Below are 26,552 nucleotides of genomic sequence, written 5' to 3'. Positions count from 1 at the left end.
GTGATGATATGGCTGAAATACCCAGGTTATGGCTAAAATACCCAAATTTGTGTAATTCTGTTTTTCTATTTAAAAACACTGGCAGACCAGTTCTCCATGTCTGATATTGGCCAGGAAGATCAAGTGCTAGCTGGCTGTCAGTTTTCTACAAGCACAGTACATCTTTCTGTGTGGAGAAGCACACCTGCAAGCACTGTTTCATTACTTATTTTGCCTGTGCTCACAACACCTTGATGTCAAGAAAACCAAAAGAGGCCTGATAAATCCTAGCTACGTTTTTAAGTAGAATCAGAAAAGTTAAAAGATGTGCTCATGGAAAAATCATTTTCAGGGCCTAAAATTAGAGCTGACAGATTTTGGCTCCAAAAATTAAAGAAAAAAATATTAACAGGATAGATGATAGGTAGATAGGTAGGTAGGTAGATGATAAACAGAGACAGACATCTGCATTTACATTCTCTATCTATCCACCTCCATTGCGTTCAATGGCTCCATTCCTTTTGATCTAAAACTGTTTCTCAACCTGGGCAACTTTAAGATGTGTGGACTCCAACTCCCAGCATTCCCCAGCCAGCCATGCTATGCATTACCCTGGCTGGGGAATTCTGGGAGTTGAAGTCCACACATCTTAAAGTTGCCCAGGTTGAGAAACACTGATCTAAAATATAAAACAGCATTGTAAGAATTCTTTTTAACACCCATTTTTTCTTATGAACTGCAACCGAAATAGACACTGGGATCCATTTAGGCCCTCCTAGACACTGGATAGAATCATGTTCAGCAGGACAGCTGCCTTCATGTTACTCTTAACAGTTATTTTTAAAAATGTACATGTTTAAATTCACTTTCATGGTTTTATTTTAAGTAGGTGACAAATTTGTGGCTTGCAGTCTTCAGACCTCTGATGAATTGGCATGGTTATAGGCTGAGTCCCATGGACACCCAGCATTTGCTAGTAGTTTAATGAAGGGTAAAAAATAGTAGTAACAACACACACATCTGTCTCTTTTCTGTCTGAACCTGACTGGAAGTAACCTTAGAGTTACAAGGCCTTCACTAAGGATTTTCGGCATAGTGGAGATTCAAGCAACATTTTAGCATATCACACATCCCCTTTGTTTCTTCCTTCACAATGAAATCAAACAAAGAGGCTGTGGTCACCCGGTTCAATCATGAAACTGCTTTTCTCAAACCAAGCCAGGCTGCAGAGATTTCCACAGGTTGGTCAAAAAAAATCAAGATTTCGGTCACAGATAAAGCAAGGTGGGGGAAGCGCATTTAGACTTGAAAGACTGATGTCAGCCCCTCAAGCTAGATCAGACTAGGCATCCCATGTAACGTAGGTCAGTACTACTTTTATTGTAAAGCTATAGTAACAGAATCTTGCAAATCTTCATGTGAATTAGGAAGAGACTTCTCTGAGACATTTACTCAGGTTTCATTCCTGCCCTGGACTCAGTCCTCTTTTATCTGACCATTGTCTTGATAGCAGCAATTTCTCCTGTCCCTCAGGGCCATTCCCTCTTCCCTCTACAGTTTCAGTTATGGTTACAACCACCATCTTGACTTTTTTAACACCCCACCACCACACACACCCAGGCATGCCCCTGTACAAGCCTTCATTTCCAAAAAAAGGTACAGGGCTCCCATCATGCAGTCCAGGCCAGCCACCATCTTGACTTCTCTCTACATCTGCCCCAATGCTCATCATTCATTTTTCTTTCCATCAGTCTCTAGTCCCCCTGTCTTTTTCTTAAAATGGGGGGCCCAGAGCCAGAGATGGCATTTCAATGGGCATCAGATAAAGGCAGAGGCCCATGGAAACACTGTTTCCCCTGATGGGAAAAGCTTCTTCTGCAAAGGTGGCTTACCAAACAGGTACTTTGGAAGCCTCATGTGGCCTTGGAAGAAACACAAAGGCTGCATTTGGGGATGAAGGAGTGGCGCATCCACACATTCTTGCAGTTCCCTCCGTGCACAGGTTGTCTGAAGTCATGAAAGGCCCGCCTTCCAAAGGAGATAAGTCAATGACTCACAGAAGTGTTTTTTCAATAAATGCAACCAGCATCCGGCCCAGCACTATTTCCCCCCTTCCCGGTTATAATTAATTAATAATCATTGCAATAAAACATTCTTTCTTGGACATGACAATGGAAGCATTTACCCATTTGAATTGATTAAGTGACATCCCTCCAGGTGTAAAGCTACCCCTGTGTGGGAGACTCATCTGCTGACTTGGCAGCCTTTCTTTCCTCCGTGAAAACTCGGATCAGATAATTTCGCTGTGAATTTGATGGATTGCATTCTCAGGCACTAAATGTGCGAGCGGGATAGAAACATTCGTACAAACAACCATCTTGTTTGCCTGCAAATGTTCCTAGTTGTTTTTAAAAAATGTACTGAAAAATGCAGCCCAGCCAATCTACATAAAGAGGGTGATCTCAGAACAGTATGCCTCTGCATGTAGCGTTGTGATCTTTCCAAAATGCTTTCAGCAGTCCTTAAGAACAGAAGTGTGATTTAGCTACCGTACATTCAATGAAAAAGAGAAAAAAAAATCAGCTGGTTAAAGTGTGCTTCCCTCCCTCGATGGCCTTACTATGGTTGTCCTTCAAAAACTGCAATGAGTTTATTTACTTTTCTTCCATGCATCTCAAAATTAAGGTCAAACTATTATTTTAAATGTTATATTCATACAGACCCACAGATTCCTCTGTAGTCCTAATAAGGAGCTAATTCTTTGCCATGTAAAAATAGGGGATAAGTCGATAGATATATTTGTGAGTTCATGCGTGTGTGCTCAACAAATGCTGACTCTGAATTTCCACAATGAAGTCATCAAATGTTTTCTTCCAGAAAGAAAGAATGTGTGGAGGAGGGAGAGAAAACGGACATTTCATATTACTCTTTGCTGATGGGAGGTTTTTAACAGCAGGTAAAAACTCACACGGACTCATTCCACAAGACTGAAGGCCTGGATGTGGAACCAAAGCCACATGGCTTGCTCTTATTGATGACCTTTGGTGGAACCATAATGGAAAGTTATCCTGGTTGTGCATTGGATCTCTTGGTGGCCTTCAATGTCATTGCCCATGGTATCCCCCTGGTCCAATTATGGAGGCATTGTTCCTCAGTAATGGTGGGTAGAGAAAGGTCAAACCTTCAGCCACCTTCCTTAGGAGGTGTCAAATGGCTTATTCTTTTCCCCACTACTGTTTAATATCAACATGCAGCTGCTGGGAGCAGCTGCTGGCTCAGGGGAAGTATCATAAATTTGCTGATGATACCCAGTTATTTCAGGCTGAACAGGAGATGCGGTGGAGGTTCTGACCAGGTGCTTGGGAGCTATTATGGTTGAATAGGAGGAAGCAGATTTTGACTGAATCTTACCCAGGCAGAGCGACTGTGGATTTGAAAACCGACTGAGTCTTTGACACTAGATGAGGTAGCACTTCCCCAGACAAAGGTAGCTGGCATTGGTGGTCCTTCTGGATTCGCACCTCCTGCTTAAAGAGCAGGTGGAGGCCATGGCCATGAGAGTCTTTGCACAAAGACATTTTTAAGTCCAAAAGTATGAGATAACATTCAGAAACAGCTTGGACAGATGCTTCCCTAATTCACTGAACTATACAGAGGAGGTACAGAACAATCAGAGTTGCAAGATTGTATTATTATAGTCAATCTCGATAAAAGTAATTTTAGTTTTCCTGTGGAGCTGATTTCCTGGTCTGGTCTCCCTAGTGGGGCTGACACTCATGCCCTTGCCACTTTGTGGATGGATTACTGCAATGCACTCAACATGGGACTGTTCTTGAAGACCATCCAGAAACCTTAGCCGATGCAATGTGCAGTGGCCCAAGTAGTTATGGATTCACCTAGAATTGCCCATGTAACGCAGCTACTATAGGAGCAGCATTGGTGGCCAGTTTGCTTCCAGGTGGGATACAAGTTGTTGGTTATCATCTTCAAAGTCCTACCTGGTCAGGTCTTGGATATCTCTGTGACAAACTTCTCCAAGTTGAATCCCTCCAGTAAGATGTAGAACAGAGGGTCCCACCAAGGAAATGTGATCTTCAAGGACTCCAGGCTTATGTTCTCTGTGTGATGGCCCCTCTCCTTTGTAACAGCTAACCCCAAGATATCCAAACCACCCCCTCCTTACTGTATTTTAACATAACCATAAAAACATTGCTTTTCAGAAAGGCATCGGGGGCCAAGTGAGTTGATACTACCCCCAAATAATGGTGCATTGAACTGCTTGGTTAAAAATGTATTAACTGATTTTTATTTTTAATCTTCTGATATTAATCCTATTAAGCTGATCGGAGTCACCAGAAATGAAGACATGTATAAATTGTAGTAATATAGTAATAATTATTAATAATGTAAAGCTACGTTTATTTAAAAATGATTTTTATTTCAGTTGCTCAGAAGATTGGCTTATTGATGAAATTAGAACATTTAGATTCCACGGCTTAAAGCACCTGACTTACTGCCAGGTACAGAAATTCTGCCTTTTTTCCTACTAGTTCTTATTAAACTTGATGAAAGAGAAATTGCCTTAGGAAAAAAAAAGCATAAAGCATATTTCAAAAGGTACATTTTAATTCAAATCAGACTCAGCCCCTGATGACTTAATGCACATATCCATGTAGTTTCTTAGCAGCTATATAGAAGTGGTATATCACTGTCTTATTTAGGGAAATCTCCTTCCTTCCATCCATCCATCCATCCATCCATCCATTCATCCATCCATCAAAAACAAATGAGTGTTTCTGAACAGTGTCTTTAGAAGTTTTGCCAAAGTACCAAAAAGTGGGAAAGGAACTCAACAGTTCAATTCTGGCTAAAATAACAAGTCTTCAGAAGGAACTGTGAGCCTTCCAGATTCTTGTTCTGTCCAGTACCCATGAGAATCATGGATGATGGGAGTTGTAATATACCACCTGGAGGATCCAGGCTGCTCACTCACTTCAATAGCATTTGGATTAAAATATGCCATTTTGCGCACTGTTTGCATCAGTACCTGCAGCTTTCTGTTCCTGATGCAAACCCAACATTCCTACATTTTTTAATGAAAACAGTACTGTACTCTGCCCCAATAGAAACATCTCATTTGTACTAACTTAGCAGCAAGCCAGCCACAGGTAGATCCAATGTATAGTTCAAGGATAGCACATTTGTCAATGGCCCAGCTAGTTGCAGAAACCATCCAATTTGAAACTCAAGGGTGAGTCTTCATTTATGACAGGAAAGGCTGCTAGGGCAACCACCGTAACAGTTTTGCAACAGGACCTGTAGCATATATTAACAGTCACACATTTCCATGGGCTTTGCTGGACATCGCTAGGGACTCTTGCCTTGACAGCTTTCCAGTAATGGTGTTTCACAACTGCTCCAAGTAAATCATGGTTCCGTTGTCTCGTCAGTGTCACTGGGCAGGGCAACTCACAGGAAGGTCACCTACGCTCCTCCTTGAGTGATCATCCAGGTCTCCATTTCATTTCAACGGACTTTTCCCTCTACCTCTCCCGCAAGAGTGGCAGGCCAGCATCGCTCAACCAACCCACCACACCAGTTCCTTGAAACTTCCAGCTTTGCAGACGTGCCAGGATGAACCTGGTTCAAGGCAGCTCTGGAGACAAGCATGCAAACCCCTGCTTGGTGTTCAGAAGAACGTTCTCAGACAGATTGCTGAAGGCAGGGACTTGTCTGCCTCTGCTTGATTTGCAGGAGATGTGTAAAGATTTCAGAGTGGTGATTGCTTATTCCCCCCACCTTCAAATAGGCTACATGCTTTGCCTAGCTCTGCCTCACCCCCGGTTCACATGAGGCACATCCCAACTTGTCAAACTGTTATGATCTGCCATCTCTATCCTGTTTTTTGCTCTGCCTGGGGCACACAACTGCTGTGTGGTAAGATGTGTTTCAAAGTTGTAGCATTTCCACTTTCTGGTAAGAGGGGTTTTCATCACATAGAGAAGCACTTCCTCTGAGCATCAGAGAGGATGCTGTGGGGAGGAAACTACCATAATAATAATAATAGTTTTTTAAAAAGCCAAGAGAAGCCCAGCACAACTGGGATCTGCAAAGGTTTAATTGCTTCAATAAAAGTTGAAGACTCAGTGGTAGTGGCAGGAAATGTTTACTCTAATTTTTTTTTTAAAAAAAGCTAAGCTCTCTCTGAAGTTGAACACAACTTCTGTCAACTAAGTAGACACATGCACATTCTTCTCTTGGCAACAATATAGAAATGTTCTGCTATTCTTTTTTTTTTCCCAGTGTCACTGACAGCTCTGAGATTTCCTGGTGGTTTCCTATCCAAATGCAAACTAGGATGGACCCTATTTTGGGTTTTTTGAGTTCAGCCGAGGATAGCTACTGTAAGTGCTGCCACTAGGGATGCAACCACACCAGGGTTCATTTGAACATACATAAGAACATGATTTGTGACTATGTATAACTGCAGATGAATGTGCGGCTTAAGAATGACAGCACAGTAACAAACAGATGCCTTAGCTCCTGTGCCATAGGAGATGAAAATATGCAACCTTTCTAACCCTTCTACAACTGCATTTGTTCCATCATGAGCCTTCTGCTCATACAAATTGGTTACTACCCACAGTGATGCCAGAATGATGAAACATTTATTGTGGCATCACAACTTAAGTTTTGCCTTGTTGTTCTTGCACCACGACACTGCATTCTAGGACATAAGTCGGAGGATGTGTGTTGTGAGTCATGTTGTGTCACACAATTGTCATGCCTATGCTTCTGCTCACTTATTAAACGTAGCGTATGATGCAAGACATTTGCAAGAAAAAATGGTATTTCCAAGGAAAAAAATCTGGCCTGATATTTTCTTTATTATAACCTGAATATTCAGTTTTACGCAGGAAATATTGTGCTCGTACTTATGTATATCGGTGATGTGTGGATAGGTTCACTGAAATTACTAGGGGATTAGGGGCAAAATATTAAAACATTCAGAAAGCAAAGTAGTTTCTCTTTCGACATACTTTGACATTCCTACCTATGAATCAGTGAAAGATGCTTTGGAACAATTACACAACAGGTACATACAACTGTCCAGAGAATCACAGAATCCTAAAATAGAAATGTTCAAGGACACTATGATAAATAATCTTCATGGCTCAATGCAGAAATGCAATATAAAACATTTATTCTAATTCATATTTCCATGTATGATTCCACCCACATCAAAACTACAGTTTATTCCTGTAGGCAAGATAAAGAAACTTGGAAAAAAAACTCACACGTTAAAGTAGTTTTTATTTCTTTGTTTGGCAAGAACAGGATATAAGAATGATGTAATTTCACAGATTTAGCCAGAAATATATATTATTATATGTCAAGCCATAAGCATAATATGGTTATCTGATGTAACTGAATTTGGGCGGGGGGGAGAGATCTTGCTTTTTTATATACAGTACTCTATGATAGTCTTTTCAACCTGGTGTGCTCCAGATGTTCAGAAATTCCACACATCTGGAGGGCAAAGGTTAGGGAAGACTGCTCAGGGACAAAAGGAAGTACTTTTATTTTTATTTTTTTTCCATTTTATGCCACTGAAGCATGGATGAGTTTCAACTGTTTATGTGGTTATATTCAACCTGTATTGAAACCAGTTCCAAGGAATGCATGTTTCTCCAGCAGAAAGTTAAACATTGTAAAATCTCCTTGTAACTCACTTCTCTTTGTGAAGAGGGACATACTGTATGCTTGGAAAGATTGTGTCACCTTTAGTAAAGTGACATGTGGCTTTTCAATCCAAAAATGCTTTTTGACTTCCTTCCTTGTAAATTCAAAACAAACATTTCTGCTTAATGAGATTCTACACGGAAGAAGTGGGTTTTTTTCCCCCTTTTATTACAAAATCCCCCCAAATGTCTAGATTTTTCACTCATTGTCAGGAATCAGTGAGAAAAAAAAGCATAACTCTGCAAGAATAATGAACATTTAGCCATCATTACAAAGAACAGAAACAAGAACGAGAAAGAGAACAATTCTTCCTGGATCTGATCACATTAAAACGGGGAAGAGAATGAGTTATTTGAATAACCAAAACTCCTAGGGTGGAGACATTGAGCATCCGAGTGGAAAAGATTAGGAATTGTTCTTCACATGGATTTGCTACTTCTCAGTGGATGTTCACCCCTTCTACATTTGAAGTCCCATTGCAGTAGGACTATTCCACATGATAAGCAGGAAAATTTAACCTGGATCTTTAATTTCACCACTACTGAATCTCCCTTTAATATTAATCTGAACACATCTTTTAGCAACCATTTGAACACCTAAACGTTTATTTTCTCTTCTGTTAAGTTTCCCCTGAATTCCAATCTCGGATTATTATCTACTACAGCTGATGGAAATTCAACAGGAAAAAAAAATTGAAATACTTTTCTTTTTAATTTCAAGAGCGGTTAAACTATCATTACAAAGCCCATATTTATCAGAGGAAAATTTTAGCATGACTAAAGGCATTTTCAATCAAACAGAGAGCTCCCTAGTTCCTTCCAGATCCCCACCCCAAGGACCAGTAAGAACTTCTTTTCTTAATTCAAAATCAGACTTGAAGGCGTTTCAAGATGGTTTAGATTGAACAGATTCAGAATAATAATAAAGGAAAAAGGAAAATAAGGAGCACCTGTTAGCACCGCTGTCTTCACTGTGGATTTTGAGGGAAAGGGAAGATCTCTTCTGACTAAAGCTCTCAACTCCTGGTGACTTTACAGACATATGCATAATTCAGTTTTTTCTTCAGAATATGGAAGAAATGGTTTCAACTACCTTTTTCCAGTTTTTTTTTTTTTTTTTTAACTTTCCAGTCTAGCTTTCAGCCCTGGGATTTCCTGCTGTTCTCCCATCCCAGGTCTCTCCCTGCTTAGCCTCTGAGCCCATAAAACTAAAAGCTAAAAAACAAGAGAATCTCAGTTGTGTAATTTCTGAAATTTTTGGCTCTCTTACAGAGAGAGAGAGAATGGGCCATCATCCAGGAGCTCAGAAGGGCTGACACACCTGTTCCATACACTTTGAGCAAGCAAGTGGTATCGAAGACACTGAACTGCCTCCTAAAAAATTTCTGTGGGACATGAATGCCAAAAAAGTGTTTCTGTACCTGTGTTTCTCAACCTTGGCAGGTTTAAGATGTGTGGACTTCAACACCCAGAATTTCCTAGCCAGCAGTGGGGAATTCTGGGAGTTGAAGTCCACACATCTTAAACTTGCCAAGGTTGAGAAACACCATTCTATACCATTAGCAAACTCACTTGTACTGGCACACTGTTCACTATCTGTATGCACACAATATTTTTATTTCAGAGCGAGTCCTACAGCTTAACAATGCTGGGAATTAATTTCCAGCTACTTCCAGAGAACTTGCTCCCTAGAGCTAACAAGCCAAACACATGGCAAAGTTATTCGGAGGGAGGCAGGGTTGGAAAAGCTTCACTTGGATACAGAAAAAAAAAAAAAAGTCTAGAAGAATTATGTTTTTCCTTATGGTTTGCCTATCTTAAACCTGGCCCTTCCAGAAGAAAACCAAAAAATGTAAATGCAAAAATGAAAGAGTAGTAGCTCTAATAGATAAGGCCAGGTTTGTTACATAAGTTTTCTGCCCTAAAAAAAGTCTCTGAACACCAGTCTAGTTTTAGTCTTTAGAGTCAGGAAATGAGACATGTGGAGGGTGGGGGGTCAATGTGCCCAAAAAGAATCAGATAGCCCTCCCAACCTAGCTACCTTCCAGAACTGTAGAACTACAACTCCCATGGGCCACAATGGTCTGGAAATGGGTGTTTGTAAGGGGCATTAACTTATGCAGGCATGGGGAGGCACCAGGTTGGCTGGAATCGGGGTATGGGGGCTAGGAGAACATCAGACTTATTCTCACACTAAACCAGTGTTTCTCAACCTTGGCTACTTTAAGATGTATGGATTTCAACTCCCAGAATTCCTTAGCCAGCCATGCTAGCTGGGGAATTCTGGGAGTTGAAGTCCACGCATCTTAAAGTTACCAAGGTTGCGAAACATTGCACTAAACCATGAACTAATCAACTCTGTTGTAGCTTAGAGCTCTTCCTCCCTCTTACCTAACAATGCCACAAACATGTCCTGTGACTAATTTTTCCTACCTTGTCCTCATGATGTTGTCTTCAAATCATCCCCAGCCATACAGAGGCAGCTTAAAGACCTACTTCCATGCCACCATTTTAAAGTAGCCTTTTTCCTCTTCTCCTGATGCAAATGTTGCTGTGGATAAAAATCTAGCCCCCTTTGTTGACAATGAGGTTGCTAATGCAATCAGGAGTTGAGATCTATCCTGCTTCTGTTGGCCATTTCAGGCTGCTGCAGGAATGCCCCCCACCTCTGACCGCTGGGTTGCAGAAAACAGCAGACACCTGGCTTCCAAAGACACATCTATCCGCTTAATGCCTGATTAGCAGTTTCTAAAACAATTATCAGATCTTACACAGGCTCCTTAGAAACAGGGGTTTAGCACTCTTTTGAAAGAGAGCTAGACCTATTTTGTAAGCATGGGTTTAGCACTCTTTTGAGGGCATGCCAGTCCTCTGCTGCATATAAGGTAGTTTGAACTGGAAAGGAAAGCCAGATGTATGTTGTTGGTTTTGTCACCAGTGAGTGTGCTACAGCTACTTCCATTGGCAAGGGATTTTGTGTGGCCATATTTTACCTGGTTTAATATTGGGGGGCAGTACCATTTTGCCCATCCCATTTCAGCTTTGGGGGCACTAAGTGCCATGGTAATGACTGCTGTTATTATACGCTGGCCAATCACAACTGCATGTTCTCCATTGACGTCTGCTGCCTACTTCTGGGTGCTACGAGGTCCGAAGTGTCACTCCTTCGCAGAAGTAGCCACGGACGGTGCTTGTTCATCAGCAATCGCTTCCCTCACTTCACCCTAAGGCAGCCTTTCTCAGCCTTCTGACCCTGGAGGAACCCTTGAAATATTTTTCAGGCCTTGGGGAACCCCTGCACGTTCAGGCTCAAATATAGGCTGGAAGTTACAAAATTATTACATTCATTACATGAATAGGCCTGTATATGTGCACTAACAGTGTTCTTAAACTAAAACTAAAGAATGAAACTTCCCTCTTTAATGGGAAGTTGCCTGAATTTGAAATAATTTTTTTAATAAATCATGATCTCCCAGGGAACCCCTAGTGACCTCTCAGAACCCTAGGGAGGAACCCTGCCCTAAGGCATCCCTGTTTTTGGACGTGGTTTTAGCTCTCATTTAGAAGTACGCTAGACCCCTGTGCAGTAAACTCCTGTTTTCACATAGATCCAAGCACCCACCTACACTTGTCTATCCCTTTCCCATCCCACTTTACTCCTTTCCCAGACTGCGGTAGCTTTTCTGGAGAGCAACTGGTGGTTGTTTCCCTGCTAGCAGGCAATTCTTGGTAGGAGGCAAAACAAAGCCAGGGATATCCAGCCATTACTTTCCTCAACTTGTCCCACATTAAAAGTAAGAACAGCATGAGTCACCAGCCAAGACAGTGAGGCAGAACTGAGATCAGCAGTGAGGACAGTTTATGCCAGCATACTTTTCCACTGCTCAAGAAAATAAAATAGCACTTTAATGCAACCCTCTGGTTTTGCTCACAGTGATGTGAGCACTCAGGATCCCGTGCTTAGCTGAGGGCTCAGACTGGTGTGCCAACCCAGAAAACTGGGTTAATTCCAGAGAATACAGTTAACACTAGCTAAAATGTTACAGAAAAACGGCTCCTGTCTCACGTCTCAGCCTAAATTCCACCTGTACCCCAGATTTTAAAGATCTGCCATGGCTTCGGCTTCCGAACTTTCATCCCTGCCCGTCTCATTCTATGCTCTTGTCTGCACAGCCCCTCCTTCTTCCACTGCTGCTGTTCTTTATGGACACTAGTGATAAATCATGTTGCTGCACCATTGGTGATAACTCCCTGTTGGGAGGGCTGACATGATCAAGCGCCACAGGACATGAAAGTCATAGCAATTCCTACAATACCAATTGCTTTGCAGCAAGCAGGGACACAGAGGGAAACTTTGCCATCACCAAACGCGCTCACAGAACACCAACCGTTTGCTTGGGGAGACCACGGAGATGGTGGGTCACAGAAGTTCACCCCCAGAAGACACGATGCAAGATAGTACAAATGTGAAGAAGGCACTTGAGGTTTCCGCCTTTGCATTTTATTATGGAGCAATTGCCACTAGCAACACGGGCAAGATGTGGAGCCCGGAAAGGTGAAAAGCCTTTGGAAACTGCCTGCAAGATTTTCCTTTCCTTTTGGCTCTCAAACCAAGCATAATATCTGAGTTTCGCTAGATTCATGGATCCTCTAAACCAGCCTTTCCCAACCTTTTGACCCTCAGGGAACCCCTGCACAAATATAGGCCGGAAGTTACAATTTCTTGGGTAGCTAGTTACTCATTTCATGGGTAGGCCTGTATATATGCATTGATTAAAAATAATGAAACTTCTCTCTTTAAAGTGAAGTTGCCCGAATTTGAAATAATTTTTAAAACAAATCGTGATCTCCCAGGGAACACCTAGTGACCTCTCACGGAACCCTGGTTGAGAAACCCTGCTCTAAACCACAGAGTGATTTGATGACCTGCAATATGCATGGACTCAATCACTGTGGTTTGTACACCATGGTTTAAGAGTTAGCAAAATGTGGGCCCCCAGCCACCTGGGCTTTTCTGACAAGGTATTGTTAAATCAAACCATAACTTGGAGGATGGGTGTGCCCAGACATCGTGGCCAATCCAATAGCTAGTAGTCAAAGTCAAAGCAAGGGTTAATACAGTGTGTAAACCCAGCCATTAAACTTGCAAAAACTTCCATGTTTTAAATGGTAACTCCTATAATCCTTGACTGTGGGACATGTTGGTTAGTGTTATTTTTAAGTTACTGGCCAAAACTTCTAAAGAGGACCAGCTTGCACCAAAGCCCATGTCAACATCTCATGTTAGCCAACCTTGGTTGATCTTGAAAATATAAACAGGGTCAGAACTGGTTAAATCTTAGGTCATTAAGTCCAGTATTTATCTGCAGTCATGCTAGACCAGTGTTTCTCCACCTTGGCAACTTTAAGATGTGTGGACTTCAACTCCCAGAATTCCCCAGCCTGCTGGCTAGGGAATTCTGGGAGCTGAAGTCCACACATCTTAAAGTTGCCAAGGTGGAGAAACACTGCACTAGAAACACATTTTTAAAGTGTGCTCTTTAATCATGGTGTGCTTCTTGATGTCCTAATCTTTGAACTCTTACATCTGAAATGCCAAGAGTTAGCAACAGATTCTTGTCCCTCTCTGATCTTGACAACACTAAGCAGACCTATTCAAGGCCCAGATGGGAAACCACTAGGAAATCCTAACTTCTTTAAAGAAAATATCACAGGAGACAACGGCAAACCACTTTTGTTGCCAAGAAATTTAAACAGACATATCTATACAATCAGCCGGAGCCAGGACTAACTGTAGGGAGACTATCCCTTTTTTTTTAAAGCCCTTGTTAACAATTAGGACCTCCAGATGTGAGAAAATGGGCTTCAGAATGTAGTTGTCTCATTTGTCACTACACTAGAGTGTTTAAAAGATCTTTGGACTCTGAGATCACACCCCTAATGCTAAGGCATTCTGATTAATTATTTTATCTATGTCTCGTCTTTGTTCAGGTTCTCCAAAACCGTCGGGTAAGCTTCTTTTAATAGAAGCAGCTTGTCAGCCAGTTGATGGTTAACACGAAGCGGGTGGAAGACAGGAAGTATTTCCTAAGCATTTTTATTGTTAACGTACTGCTATTTTCCACAGAGGTCCAGAAGAGAAAATGATAAAATTCCAAATCAACAACACACACCTTACACGAAAACAGAGTTGTTATTGACAATGAGGATGAAAAGGCATTCTCGGCACGTGAACATTAGCGAAGCTTCAGAGAGTCCTTTCCGTCACAAGTGCAGATCATCATCCAGAGGGGGAAATGGATCCCCAGATTCCAGTGAAGCTACTGAGTGAAACACAAGTGGGGGGGAGAAGAGCCCTCTTTTTGCTGATTGCGGGGTTGAACCTTTTGCAGCAATCTGGGGGAAGCGGAGCATAAGGCAGGAGTGAAGGAGACGGGTCGAGCGAGCAGCGCTAAAATCGGGGGGAAGTAAAAGGCCGAGGGCTCGAGCACGCGCGCAAAAGGAGAAATTGCTCCCCATCTATTTTCGGGGGCCGGGGCTTTGGTTACAGGACTGAATGTCAGATCAGCTGCGGGAAAGCTTTGCTTACTGCTTCCAAAATCCGGGCCGCCACTAGATGGCAGGATAGAGCTCTCCCCGCCTCCTCTTGCCGACATCCAGCAGCCGTCCGGATTTTTGCAGCCCACATAAGCCTGCCTAGATGTGACGATCCCACCCCTCCTTTTTTTTAAAGCTGATTGCAGCTTGAACAAATTGCTTAACATCTCCAGTTACTCTCCAGCGCTCCATGCGCGGCTTAGCAGCGCCTCCCAATTTCATTGCCGGTACTACAGCCACCCCCAAGCCCCCAGCAACGACAAACAACAAGCAAACGTTCTCACTCTGAGTCGCTTCTCTAAAACGGGTTTCCAGCCTTATATACCCTTCTAAAAATAGCCTCTCGCTCCCAGGGCCAATCAGGACGGGTCGAATTTCGAATCGGACCAATGGGGTGAGGCGTCACGGAGAGGTTCGGTCACGCCAGGAGGAGCCGAGATGCGCCGCGCACGGCCATTGGGCTAGTCTGACATCATTGGAACGCGGTGTAACGAGTTTGTTGTTATAGATTGGGCAGCGTTCGGAGCCGGCGTAATGGGATCACGAGGTGGCGGAGGGCGGGGGAAGGGAGAGGAGTAAAGGGGGAGGAGCGAGTGTGGCTTTCAGCAGAGGGGAGGGGGAGAAAAGAGGAGGGAGTAGAAGGAGGGGGAGGTGGCGGCCAAGGAGAGCTTTGAAAGGGAACTTTTGCAGCGGGTTACATTTGCAGTCACCTCGGTGTTTGCAAATATTGAGTAGGCTTCTCAGCAACTATCTTCTGGAGAGAGAGCGAGCCCCAGGAGTGGAAAGCAGGCTCGACAGCAGCGTTGGGGAGACTCTGCAAAAGCAAAACAAAAAGCGAACACCACCACCACAAAAGCCAACCAGCCAAAAAGCGAGGGGCAAAAGAGCCCTGATATATTGCTGTGCAATTAAACTTTGCATGAAACTTTGCTTTTTTATTATTTAAAAATATATACATGTTATATATATATATAGATATATATATATAAGACTTCGTCTGAAATACTGAACAGGAATTTAATATATATCTAGCGGTAGATTGCTATTATTATTTTTTCCCTAAAGGTACTTTCTTCTGGGTATATATATATATATATATATATATACATTTTTTTTTCGTGATTTTTGTTTTGATTTTGGTGGTCTTCTTTTCTCTGGAGGAGGAGGAGGAGGAAGTGAGACTTTGTAAATAGCTGGTCGTCTTTCTGTCACCATCACCTGCCGCCGCGATTACAGCCGAGAGCCGCAGCCGAGACCTCCATAGCGTTGCTCCGCTCTTCCCGTCCTGCTCTCGCCCTTCTCACCTGCGGAAAAAGACCCCGCGATCGGACGCTGCCTTCGCGGAGGCTCCCTCCGGCAACTTTCTTCCCCACCCGTCCCCCCTCCCCCCACGAAAGGCATGGATGTACTTCCAATGTGTAGCATCTTTCAGGAACTCCAAATTGTCCACGACACTGGTTACTTCTCCGCCTTGCCATCTCTGGAGGAATACTGGCAACAGGTAAAGGAGGATGGGCTCTGGTTTCAGCCATTTCGGGCTTAGCAGTGGGGACCACGAGCAGGCGTAAGCTTCTCCAGCGCAGCCCCCCCCCCCATATTTTTATTTGCCTGGTTTAGGGAAGCTGCGGGTAAAGATCGCCCTTTGCATTTCACTGAGGGGGTTTCTGTCCAGGGAAAGAAGCTGTTTTAATCAGGGCCGTTAGCAAAAAACAAAACAAGGACGTGTTTTCTTCTTTTTCTGATAATGCGCGAGAATGGCCCTCGTTCCCTCTTCTCGGGGGGAATTGCTATTCTGAACGTGGCTGTCAGAACTTGTGAGTAGCGGCTGTGTGTTTGCTCGCTCTCGGAGATGGAAACATCAACCACTGGAGTGCAAGCTGGCTGCTTTAAATAAATAATACAATGGAACCGAATCGAATTCCCGAGTTTCTGCCTTTCCCATTTGCCTGATCCGATTCTTGCCCCCCCAGAAAAGTTTCCTCCCTCTCCCCCCGCCCCCCCCCTTTGAAGCAAAGCCAATTGCTATAAGGAAAACTTGTCATCCAAACAGTTTTGTGTTTGGAAAGAGTTGGTTTCGGTGCTTCTCCTTCTCTCCCCCCTTCAAGAAAATCCTCCCCAGAAAAGGAAGCGGGGGGGGGGCCTCCCTTTCAGTACTGTACTATTTTTATGGCAGGATCATGTACAGCTTTTTTTAAAACAACCCCCCCCCCGCAGTATGAGTTGTCAGTCATATGACAATGATCCCCCCCCTCACCTTTTGCTGTGAGTCCTAATAGAGGAAAATCTGAGGCTTGTTCCCTTTAATGGACATGATTTTTTTTCCCCCAAGTCCTGTCATTGAATTGCCTGGAGAATGTTTTTGCCCTGCTCCGGGTTTTTCCTCGAGGGTAGGGGTTGAGAAGAAGGCATGTTTACTTGACTTTAATTGATCTGGGTTTCCATTTGTAATGCTTGAAAACCTGTTTTGGAGGTTGTGATCTAAAGCTTTCCCAACCTTTGGCAGGGCTGAAGGTTGGTCTTCCCCACAACATGCTTCTTCTCTCCCACCCACACACCCCCCTTTCGAGGACAGCCCTGCTAATAATGAGTCTAAGTAACTTGTCTTGGGGTGCTGAGATTTTTGCTAAGATCCAGATTTGGCTGTTTGTAGCCTTCAGAACCATTTTAGCACCCCCCCCAGCTGATCCTCCATATTAATTTGCATAATAGGGGAATTTTAACTCCTTTCCTGAGAGTTAAACCTGCTCTTTCTATAAATTTCCTTCGCTGGTCAATACCTTTGTCTTGCCTTCTTAGTAATGTGTTGCAATCAGTTTCTTCATTATAGGGGAACCTATAAATATTGATCAGAGAGAGAGTATTTTGCTTTCTCTTCCCCTGTGCTCCCCCCATGAACAGGGATGTGGCAACATACAATCCAATTTTCTGCCCCTTTACTTAAGAGCAAGTCTGTCTGAGCTTAGTGGAGCTTATGCCCAGGTAGGTATGTCTAATATTGGCACTCAGGAGACAGAGTGTGGAAGTCAACAGGGTGCTGTGACCACAATTTACTTTAAGCTGATGCTGAAGGGGGTGGGGGGGAAATGTGCAGCATTTTCTTCCACTCACACAATTGTGGGAGGAAGGGCTCTTGCTTAAAATGAGATGGCTCATGCTAGACTGACCGTTTTGCCTAGAATCTGATGATTAGTACAATAGAAATGATCCAGAGGATCAGTGTGGCCACCTTTCTCTGTCGTGCCTCCAATATGGTTGCACTGCTTCCTTATTTCTAAAGCAGGAAAGGGGGAGGAGTGTTCAAGGGGGAGGAACTCTGCCATTCAAAGTCTTGTTTGTGTCTTTTACTGGAGGATTTCTTTTTTCCTTTTTTTTTTTAAACCTGTCCTGTTGCATGTCGATTTGAACCATGAACATTCTTGGCAGAGAGTCATAATTTTTAAAAGGAAGTCTCCTTTGGCTTTGTGTGAAAGAAGTAAGGGGATGACTCATGCCAAACCACTCTTGGCCAGGAGATAAAGTTCTCCATTGTTGGAATCAGCAGTAGAACCTTAAAAGTTGGGGCTTTCCATGCTCCCCGCCCTTTTGTCTCCTCTATTCAACCCCCAGAACTCTTAACAGTTTTGCTCAACCCCCAGAACTCAGATTTCAGTCCCCAGAACTCTTAACAGTTTTGCTGCTGCTGATCTCTACAAGAAGGGCCATGTTTTATGAAAGACTCATGCCTGTATACTTGGAAAGGACATTCTTTGAATGTCTCCCTTAGGCTGAGTTCTCATGCGCAGGAAATGGCTTGGCTTGGAAGATGTAAAATCGGCCACAACACATGTGGCTTAAATTTAGAGTGCAAACCGTAGTTTTGTCCACTTGGTGGAAGTTCAGTTGAATTTTTCCCTTCCAGTCAATGTGAGTTAATAAAATAACCTCAATAAAATTCCAGGAAGGTAGCATCGACTTAAAGCTAACCCCACTGAAAATCTTCCTATGAGATGCCTGTTTAGTGAACTCATAAGGGAAATGGCTGGAGAACGTAGCTGGGTTACTATTTTTGACTATGTATTCTTGACAAGTTCTTGAGAATTACACTGTTTCTTGGAACAGTCATCAGTTGGAGCTTGAGTGGCTTTTAACTTAGATGTACCCTATCAACCAGAAATGATCTCCATCTTTTGAGTGCATGTGGCTTCCTGCTCTAATTTTCACAGTGTTCTAGAAGTGAATGATTTTTTAAAATATCTATTGATGTGTTTTTAATTCCATAGACTTGCTTAGAGCTGGAGCGATACCTGCAGAGTGAGCCCTGCTACGTGTCTGCCTCTGAGATAAAATTTGACAGTCAGGAGGATTTGTGGACCAAAATTATTTTGGCACGAGAGAAAAAGGAGGAATCTGAACTGAAGACAGCAAGTGCTCCAAAGGAGGACCACCTCAATAGCCAGAGTTTAGAGACTAACAGTTTGAATTCTGATATCAGTAGCGAATCTTCAGACAGTTCCGAGGAACTTTCTCCTACAACAAAATTTACCTCGGATCTCATAAGTGATGTCTTAGGCTTGGCCAGTGCTGGAAACTTGAGTTCGTCTGTCACTTCTACTCCTCCTTCTTCCCCTGAACTGGGCAAGGAGCCATCTTCTCAACCATGGAATTGTGCCCCCAGTGAGTTGCATTCGCCTGGCAAAATCCGTACTGGTGGAAAGACTGTTGAAAAGGGTACCCTGGTCAGTGGGGACGCCTCTCCTGATGGGAGGAGGCGAGTTCATCGGTGCCACTTCAATGGGTGCAGGAAGGTTTATACCAAAAGTTCACATCTGAAAGCACATCAGCGTACCCATACAGGTGAGTATTCCCATGGTCTCTAGGACCGACCAACATGTCTTGCCTTATGTACTGTAGATGTTGGCCTTAGAAGTCTTAAAAATGAGATGGTGTCCAGTGGCTATATTTTATTTATTTAGCTATTTAGCTATCTATCGAATTTGTCACCGCCCATCTCCTCCGAACGGAGGGACTCTGGGCGGTTTACAGCATAAAACAACAACTATACAATAAAATTGTATGCATGTGTGTACAGTTTCCACAACTCATGGTTTCTTGCCTCTTGGCTAGGAAAGGCCTAGGCCAGAAACTGAATGCATGGTGCAGCTCTATGTATTCCCTGTAGAGCTCCTCCATGGAAGTGTTGCAACTTCCGTTGAGGGAGAAAGGCAGGAGATGAATGTAAGCAGGGAACTTCATTTGTTCCCAGTTCCTATTTCCTTCGTAGCCTGCTTCCTCTTAGTAGGTTCTTCTATATCCTGTACCTTTAAAAAGTGGCTTGCTAGTGGTTGTTCCCATCCTCTTGGACTTGCCACATTCTGCTCCAGCTGTTTGCTGGTTCATGCTATATGGTGTAATCATTCTCTCTCCCCACCCTCTTGCTCCTCATGGTCAGCAAAAGTGCATGCACCAAATTATCATAAGGAAGGGTCTTTTGTTCAGTTTCCCCAAAATATTAGTCTTTAACTTCCTAGCTGCCTCTAGTCGATAATGGTGAAGAAGACCTTGATGCTTTAGTGTCATAATTATTACACAATTTCTGGAGCAAGAACTCAAGGCCATCAGATAATGCAATACCAGCTGAGGTTTCCCAGAATGCAAGGCCTCACTTCCTCATTCTTTTCCATAAGCCCGTTGCAGATTTGTATCTAAGCTGGGTGGTTCATATATTTGTTTGTGCGTGGCTGGTTTCTGTTGATGATTATCCCATGCCCGGGAAGGTGAACAATTACTTCATCTTTTCTAAAAGGGAAAAAAAATCTCTCAAGAACAGGAGGACAAATCTGCAACTTGGTAACAAAAAGGAAGCCATAGAATTTCTTGGGAAAGAGGAATCTTTAAAGAATCTTAAAAACAGGCTGGATTCCTTATCATCTTGAACCTCATGTGGTTAGTGTGTTATGAGATCACAAGCAATTATGGTTTAGTCAGTAAACCATAATCAAATGGTTGCTTAATTCTGGTCACTCATGGTGTTTGTGCTGCAAACTCACCCTCTGCATGCATAAGTACATCATTTACACCTTGAAATTGATCAGCGTATGAGTGTTTGAGTTTTGTGCATTTCCATTCAGGATGAACCTACAGAATTTTATCTCTGTGAAACTCAAATGTCAAAACACATTCCAATTCCCTAGTGCAGCCTGAAAAGATGTGGAGTGGAATCAGAGCTTGTATAAATTTTTTATAGTGGCCATGGTTGCTTCTGAGCGTGAATATTCTACAGCTTTTAGTGACTTTGTGGTTAGATGCACCAAACCACTTAGAAAGGTGCACAGCAAAGTTCTACATTTTGAGAGTAGCTAAAAAGGATTCTTCCTTCTCAGAAAGGCTGTTTTCACATTTTAAAGGGAGAACTAGGAAAAAAATCCCTATTCTAATTTACCAATTAACTTTGGGTAAATGGAGGAAAGAAAAATGATGATTCTGTTCTATAGCCATTGTGCTATAGAAAGTTAATATGTGTGGTAGTTATCAGGAAAAGAAGAACCAAAATTTATGCAGAATGAATGACTAGAAATGTGGTTGGAAAAAAAAATGCTAATGTTAAACTCAATAAGCTGCTGAAGATGGTTTTATTCCTTGTTTTTCTTCCCCACCCACCATTTGGCCCATGTATTCTGTCAAGCTTACTGGATATTTGCAAAGAGAAAACCATGCAGGAAGCCTAACTCATAGGGTAGAGTTTACAAACCACTTACTTTAAGCTCAGTGGTAAGGAAGCTTTTGGAATGGAGGTGGAGATGGTTGAAACCAAACACATTGTCCTAATAAGATGGTAGGCTGAAATAGTTGAAGGTATAAAATTTCAGTATTTTTATCATTGTATGTTTACCTAGCATACTTATTAAAGCTGTTATCTATATGATTACTTTATTTATACATTTATATTTATATATATATATATTAGTCTACTCTAGTAGACTCCAATATAAGATTTATAGTGTCAGTGACACCTCTCCTTTAGTTGGGGCTCAAAGAAACGGAGAAGCAATTTTTGTAAAGCGGCTGTAAACCTGATCATCTGAAAGGAGTTCTTACCTGAACCAAGTGACTAGATAAATCGTGACTTTTCAGGCCTAATTAAAACAACAACAACATTTTCAGAATCCTTACTGTTCAGAGCATTCCAGGAAGTTTAGATTACTGGAATCTTTTTGTTAGGATTTGATGCTTTGCTGTTACAGCAAAGTTGTCAGCTCAAAAGTAAATTTTCCATCAGCGTTCTTGGAACTACTTAGTGGGCTATTATGAATTATCATGAGCAACTTGGTTTCCTATATTGTTGGGTTTTTTTAAAAGAAAAAATGCTCAGTGAGTCAATATTCCTATTTGGAGAGCTACCTAGATGGATCATCATCACTGTAAATGTTTTTTGTTTGTTTTGCAGGAGAAAAGCCTTACAGATGTTCATGGGAAGGTTGTGAGTGGCGTTTTGCAAGGAGTGATGAGCTAACCAGACATTTCAGAAAGCACACGGGTGCAAAACCTTTTAAATGTAATCACTGTGACAGGTATGTGGATGGAATCTTGTTTTATATCATTTCATTCCCCAGTGCTTAGAAAGCAGCAAGTTGCATGCACCTCTGTTGATGAGCAATAGTGTAATATTGTCTTAAACATTAAAAGGGCCTGTTTTATTCAGGAGAAAAATTTGGACCTTTGTTTTGGGAAATTCTCTTCCCTACCGTTTCCCACTTGCATGTTGAAAGAGACATGCAAAATGTTTGGTGGTCAAACGTCCCAAATTTGAAATGTCGTCTTTTGACTTACCGGAAGCATTTCAACCCTGTTCCAACTTTCCTGGAAGCGTTCCAGCTTTGCAGTGAAGTTGGAACATTTGATTTGAAGTAATTTCTGCATGGTTTCTGGATAAACAAAAGGGCAACTTTCCAACTGATCGGGAAAGCAGTAGAAGAAATTGATGGGAGGCATCTGCAGGATCTCTGGAGTAGAGGTTAAATTCTCCTCGGAATCATTAAGTCACTTATGCATGTTGCCACAAGTCCAGTGAGATGGACTTAGTGACCTTGAGCACTTTTTAAAGACTGCCACTTTTGCCACTGGTTTTCTTTCATACAGTGCAATAGGCTGCAGTCCTCCAAATTTAACTGAACTTCTTCTCCCATCAGCCCCGGCAAGATCTGGAGATAGAGGGTCAGAAAGGTTATTTAGTAGTGACTAATGTATTGAATTTGAATAAGTTGCAGTCTCTTATCAGATACAAGGCTGTAGGGATGACCTTCAGTGCATTCTTCTTTCCATGTTGCAGTGTTAACATGCTGATCTAAGCCTCTTCTAGTAATAAAGGTAGATGTCTGTTTGGCTGGTGACTGACAAGATTGCAATCACTGTGTTGAAGAGTCAGCTCACATGCAAACGTTTAGCTACAGTGCAATATCTTGCATTCCAGCCACGTGGCGGAGTGATCACTCCACTGCTTTGCACATTTAGCAGACAGTACCTTGCTGTGTTTGATTGATTGTAATGGGAGTTATTCTACCCATTGTGGGTGTCTGTAATTAAGCACAGTGCAGAGTAGAACTGCAGTTGATAGCATTTCACTTAGCAACGGCCGTGAATGAGGAAGGTGAGGAATATTCCCATTTTACAAGAAGGGCATTGAGGCTAAGGAATAGCTAAAGAACCTTGTAGTCAAGTTGGCCAACTGGAATTACTGTCTTTCAGAGCTGTCTGAAAGCTCAGAGTTTCACTAATATGTCCTAAATCCAGCTGCATTTCTTGATGCCCCGCTGAAGCTTGACCTTACGTATTCTCTCTTTCTTGGTGGACAGGTGCTTCTCCAGGTCTGATCATTTGGCTCTTCACATGAAGAGGCATCTCTGAATGAGTGGAGAGCTTGAATCCTGTGGGCTAAGAGGCTTCGAGGTCAAGCTGGCCTTGGAAGAAGGGATGCATATTCCAGCCAAAGCATGCCATTTTGCACCCTAACTCAGTTGCCTCCAGGCCCTCTCTTCCTTGGAAGGTCTTCAGAGGGCTGACAAGTCACGTAAGAAACGGCTGCAGTGACCATATGGTGCAGGTCTCCAGTCCTGGGGACCCAACCTTCCGAATGGCTTCCGACACCTTCTGCCGTGAGCGCACTGAGAGTGTTAATGATTGGACGACTGTGTGTTATGGAGGATCTACTGGACGACTGTATGCTGAGGCACATTTTTAAAAAAAATGAAAAAAAACATTTGTTCCTTGTGGTTGTTTTATAACCGTAAGAGAGAAAAGGTTGTCTGAACGTGGGATTTTTTTAATTTCTTTTTTTTTTTAATTTCTTTTTTTATGGGGGGCGCATGTGAGGAGTGTTATGTAAGATGGAGGGATGCTCATCATTTTGATGGGGGAGGGGGAAATGGTGTCTGCACCTTTTTCTTTTATTTTGGTTTCTGAAGGGGGAGATGGAAGGGAAGGAAGGAAAATCAGGACAGAGAAATGTAGGCATGGGCCCCTATCCTGTGTGAAAGGAGCTTTTGGTGTCTGGTCCAGCTATTAAATGTGCAATGTCTCAAGTAGCTTGTTTGACTTGCTACGGAGTTCATTTGTAATCCATTGTATAAGCTGTGTATTTACAATATAACACAACCTATAACTTTTTTCATTATAATACAAAGGTTATTGCATGGTTCTGGAGAACTAGATGCTTTTCCATTCTTTAATCAGGACTGCCATTTCTCTCTCTCTCTCTCTCTCTCTCTCAATTCCAGTTAAAAGCTGCTGCAATGCAATTGGTTTAATGTTACATAACATGCCAACCCCAAATAGTGTTTTTTTTTCTTTAATTATTTTCTATTTTGTCCTGTTGGGTGGATAAAACCACTGTAAGTTAGAAATGGATATTTAAAAAGAAAAACAACAAAAACTCATGCAGCTGTTCCCCTCACCCCCTCCAACACCTTCCTTCTTCTCTTTTATTTATGCCTTGAAGTCTAATTTCTGGTTTTCTACCTGTTAATGCACTGTTGACCTTAATAATGGTGCCTTATGCAAATTGAACTTCTCTTTTGGGAGGTCTTATACAGGGGTATGAATGATATATGCTTTATTAAGGCTCTCTTTTCACCTGACACTTGTACTGTATCTAATGTACATTATGAAGAGGTGGGAAGAACATCATCTGGTGTTCAGGGTGATCCTCAGTGTTTCCATGTAGAGAAGCCCCCATATAGACATCTATACTAAAACTTTCATGGCATAATCCGACCAGTTCTAGCAACGAATGCATCCCTGGGTCCATCTTTTCACAAGGTTGATCTTGCACAACCTGTCCCTTTCCTGCGTCCCTCTCCCTTCCTGTTCAAGAAATTAATGAAAACAGTTCCTTCCCACAACAACAACAACAACAAAATCCTGTACTCAGGATGCTGTGTTTTACTCATGCATTTTTTAAAAGCGCAGGAATAACAAAAAAACAATTTGCTTCAAAGGCACAATGTCCACACCTGTATATTTAGCTTCCCCTTAATTAAAATGGAAAGGAAACAAAAAAAAAAAAGCAAAAAAAAAGTTATCAAGTGGGCAAGATATCTATAACGTGTATATATCTATTTGTGTGTATAGTATCTGTAGCTGTGAGTGTGCGTGCATGTATATTTGTGCGTGGGTGTGTGTGCTTGGGTGTGTGTGTACATCTATAAATATATAGATAATATATTATTTTTAAGGATTGTATTGAGTTCTTTGCTAGAAAGTGTCATGGCCTGTAAGGAACTTCCTGTTTTCCTGCATTTCATAGAGAAGAAGCAATTTTTTTTTTAAAATTTGTAAACTTCTGAAAGATTTTGGCAGAAACCTAAAGGAGGGGGAGGTAGGAGGAGCTTCATTCTGTGTGCACATTTTTTTCTTGCAAAGGAAGGCAGTGACTTCCCTATTGATCAGCACTTTTGCACACTCGAAAATCTCCCGGTGTTCAAACAAAGTGCATTGGAGCCCTTCCGGGGGCAACAGCAGGTCTGAGTGGTTTGCGAAGGGTTTTTGGTTGGTTTTCTTCCTTTTTTTTTGGTTTGTTTGTTTAATGCAAGCCACTTGGCTACTTTTAAAGAAAAGGTTGTCCTTTTTTGGCATCCTGAGAAAATTAGCCCCATCCTCCTATGTTCCCCCAGTAGCACGTTCCTCCTCATTCTTTGGCCTTTTGCTCTGTAGGTTTCCATTTTTGCTGCGTTCGGCTTCTTCTCTTGCTACTTCATGCTTTCCTTAGTGGTGGTCAGTGATCTCTTCACCTCCCCAAAAGGGCATTTAATTGGAACACCCAAGGCTAAGTGCACCTGCTTAGCTGTTTCCACATCATATGGGAGCAATCCATTGATGGCTACTTAAAAATGGACACTTTCAGCTAAGACTAAATAAATAAATCCTAACCCCTCTGTTTCTGTCCTCTAAGCTTATTGAGAAGATGTAGAAATGTGCTCCTTGATGGTGAATTTATTCCTACGGGTATTTTACCTTTTAGCTGAATCCGCAAGGCAGTTTTATGAGAGGTTAGAAATAGTCCTTCCCCAAACATTAAGCCAATGTGTTTTCAAAGCTGCGCCTTTCTTGCTATTCTGGGCAGCTTTTTCCTGAAAATGATGGTGAAGATTAATAGTCCTCTAACCATGTTTGAATCCAATTTATCCAAGGCTAAGAGATACATAGGCCTACATTATCTGCATTGCGTTTTGATTTTTATATGCTTGAAAATGCACTTTTTAAGTTAAAAAAAAAACTATCCCAAGAAAACATTTTATTATCTACAGATTATGGAAGTCTAAGAGATGTATGGTGCTTCATACACGCAGGGCACTTTTCTTTTTCACTGCCATTTCATAGACAAAAAATACCGTAGATCGGGAAAGACCTCTGTCTGCATGTATGAATTAGAGTCCTCACCCTTTGATCAAGGCAATTCTGCAAGTTTTTCTGTTCCAACATTTGTATTTGAGAGGGTAAGATTGCAATGTTTTCTGCTTAGCCATAATAATTTGCTAATTAAAAAAAAACCCTTGCAGTAGTTAGAAATCAGTTTTGTAGTTAAATGAGTACATTTTGTTCAGGTGATAACTGAGCCTCAATCAAGCTGAAAGGAAAAAAATTGCTTGAAATTTCAGAAAAAAAAATTTCTATTCGTAAAATTTCTTTTTATGTTCGTTTGTTTGTTTTGTTTTTTTTTGGAAGCACCCTATTATCTAAAGAATCTCTTTGTAAGATTTTTGT

General features: G+C 42.1%; 1 protein-coding gene across 1 annotated transcript; it reads left to right on the top strand.

Annotated features, from left to right (window-relative positions):
- The first annotated feature begins 14,980 nt into the window (after nt 1-14,980).
- On the top strand, nt 14,981-24,677 carry KLF6 (KLF transcription factor 6). Its single transcript, XM_063303423.1, has 4 exons — nt 14,981-15,819; nt 18,578-19,151; nt 21,742-21,865; nt 23,147-24,677. Exons 1-4 carry the CDS (start codon nt 15,718-15,720, stop codon nt 23,196-23,198), a joined length of 852 nt encoding a protein of 283 aa, XP_063159493.1. The 5' UTR covers nt 14,981-15,717; the 3' UTR covers nt 23,199-24,677.
- Nucleotides 24,678-26,552: the final 1,875 nt, after the last annotated feature.

The sequence above is a fragment of the Candoia aspera genome, chromosome 4 (genome assembly GCF_035149785.1).
Source record: "Candoia aspera isolate rCanAsp1 chromosome 4, rCanAsp1.hap2, whole genome shotgun sequence".
NCBI classification, from domain to species: Eukaryota; Metazoa; Chordata; class Lepidosauria; order Squamata; family Boidae; genus Candoia; species Candoia aspera.
This window is presented reverse-complemented; position numbering and strand designations above follow the sequence as displayed.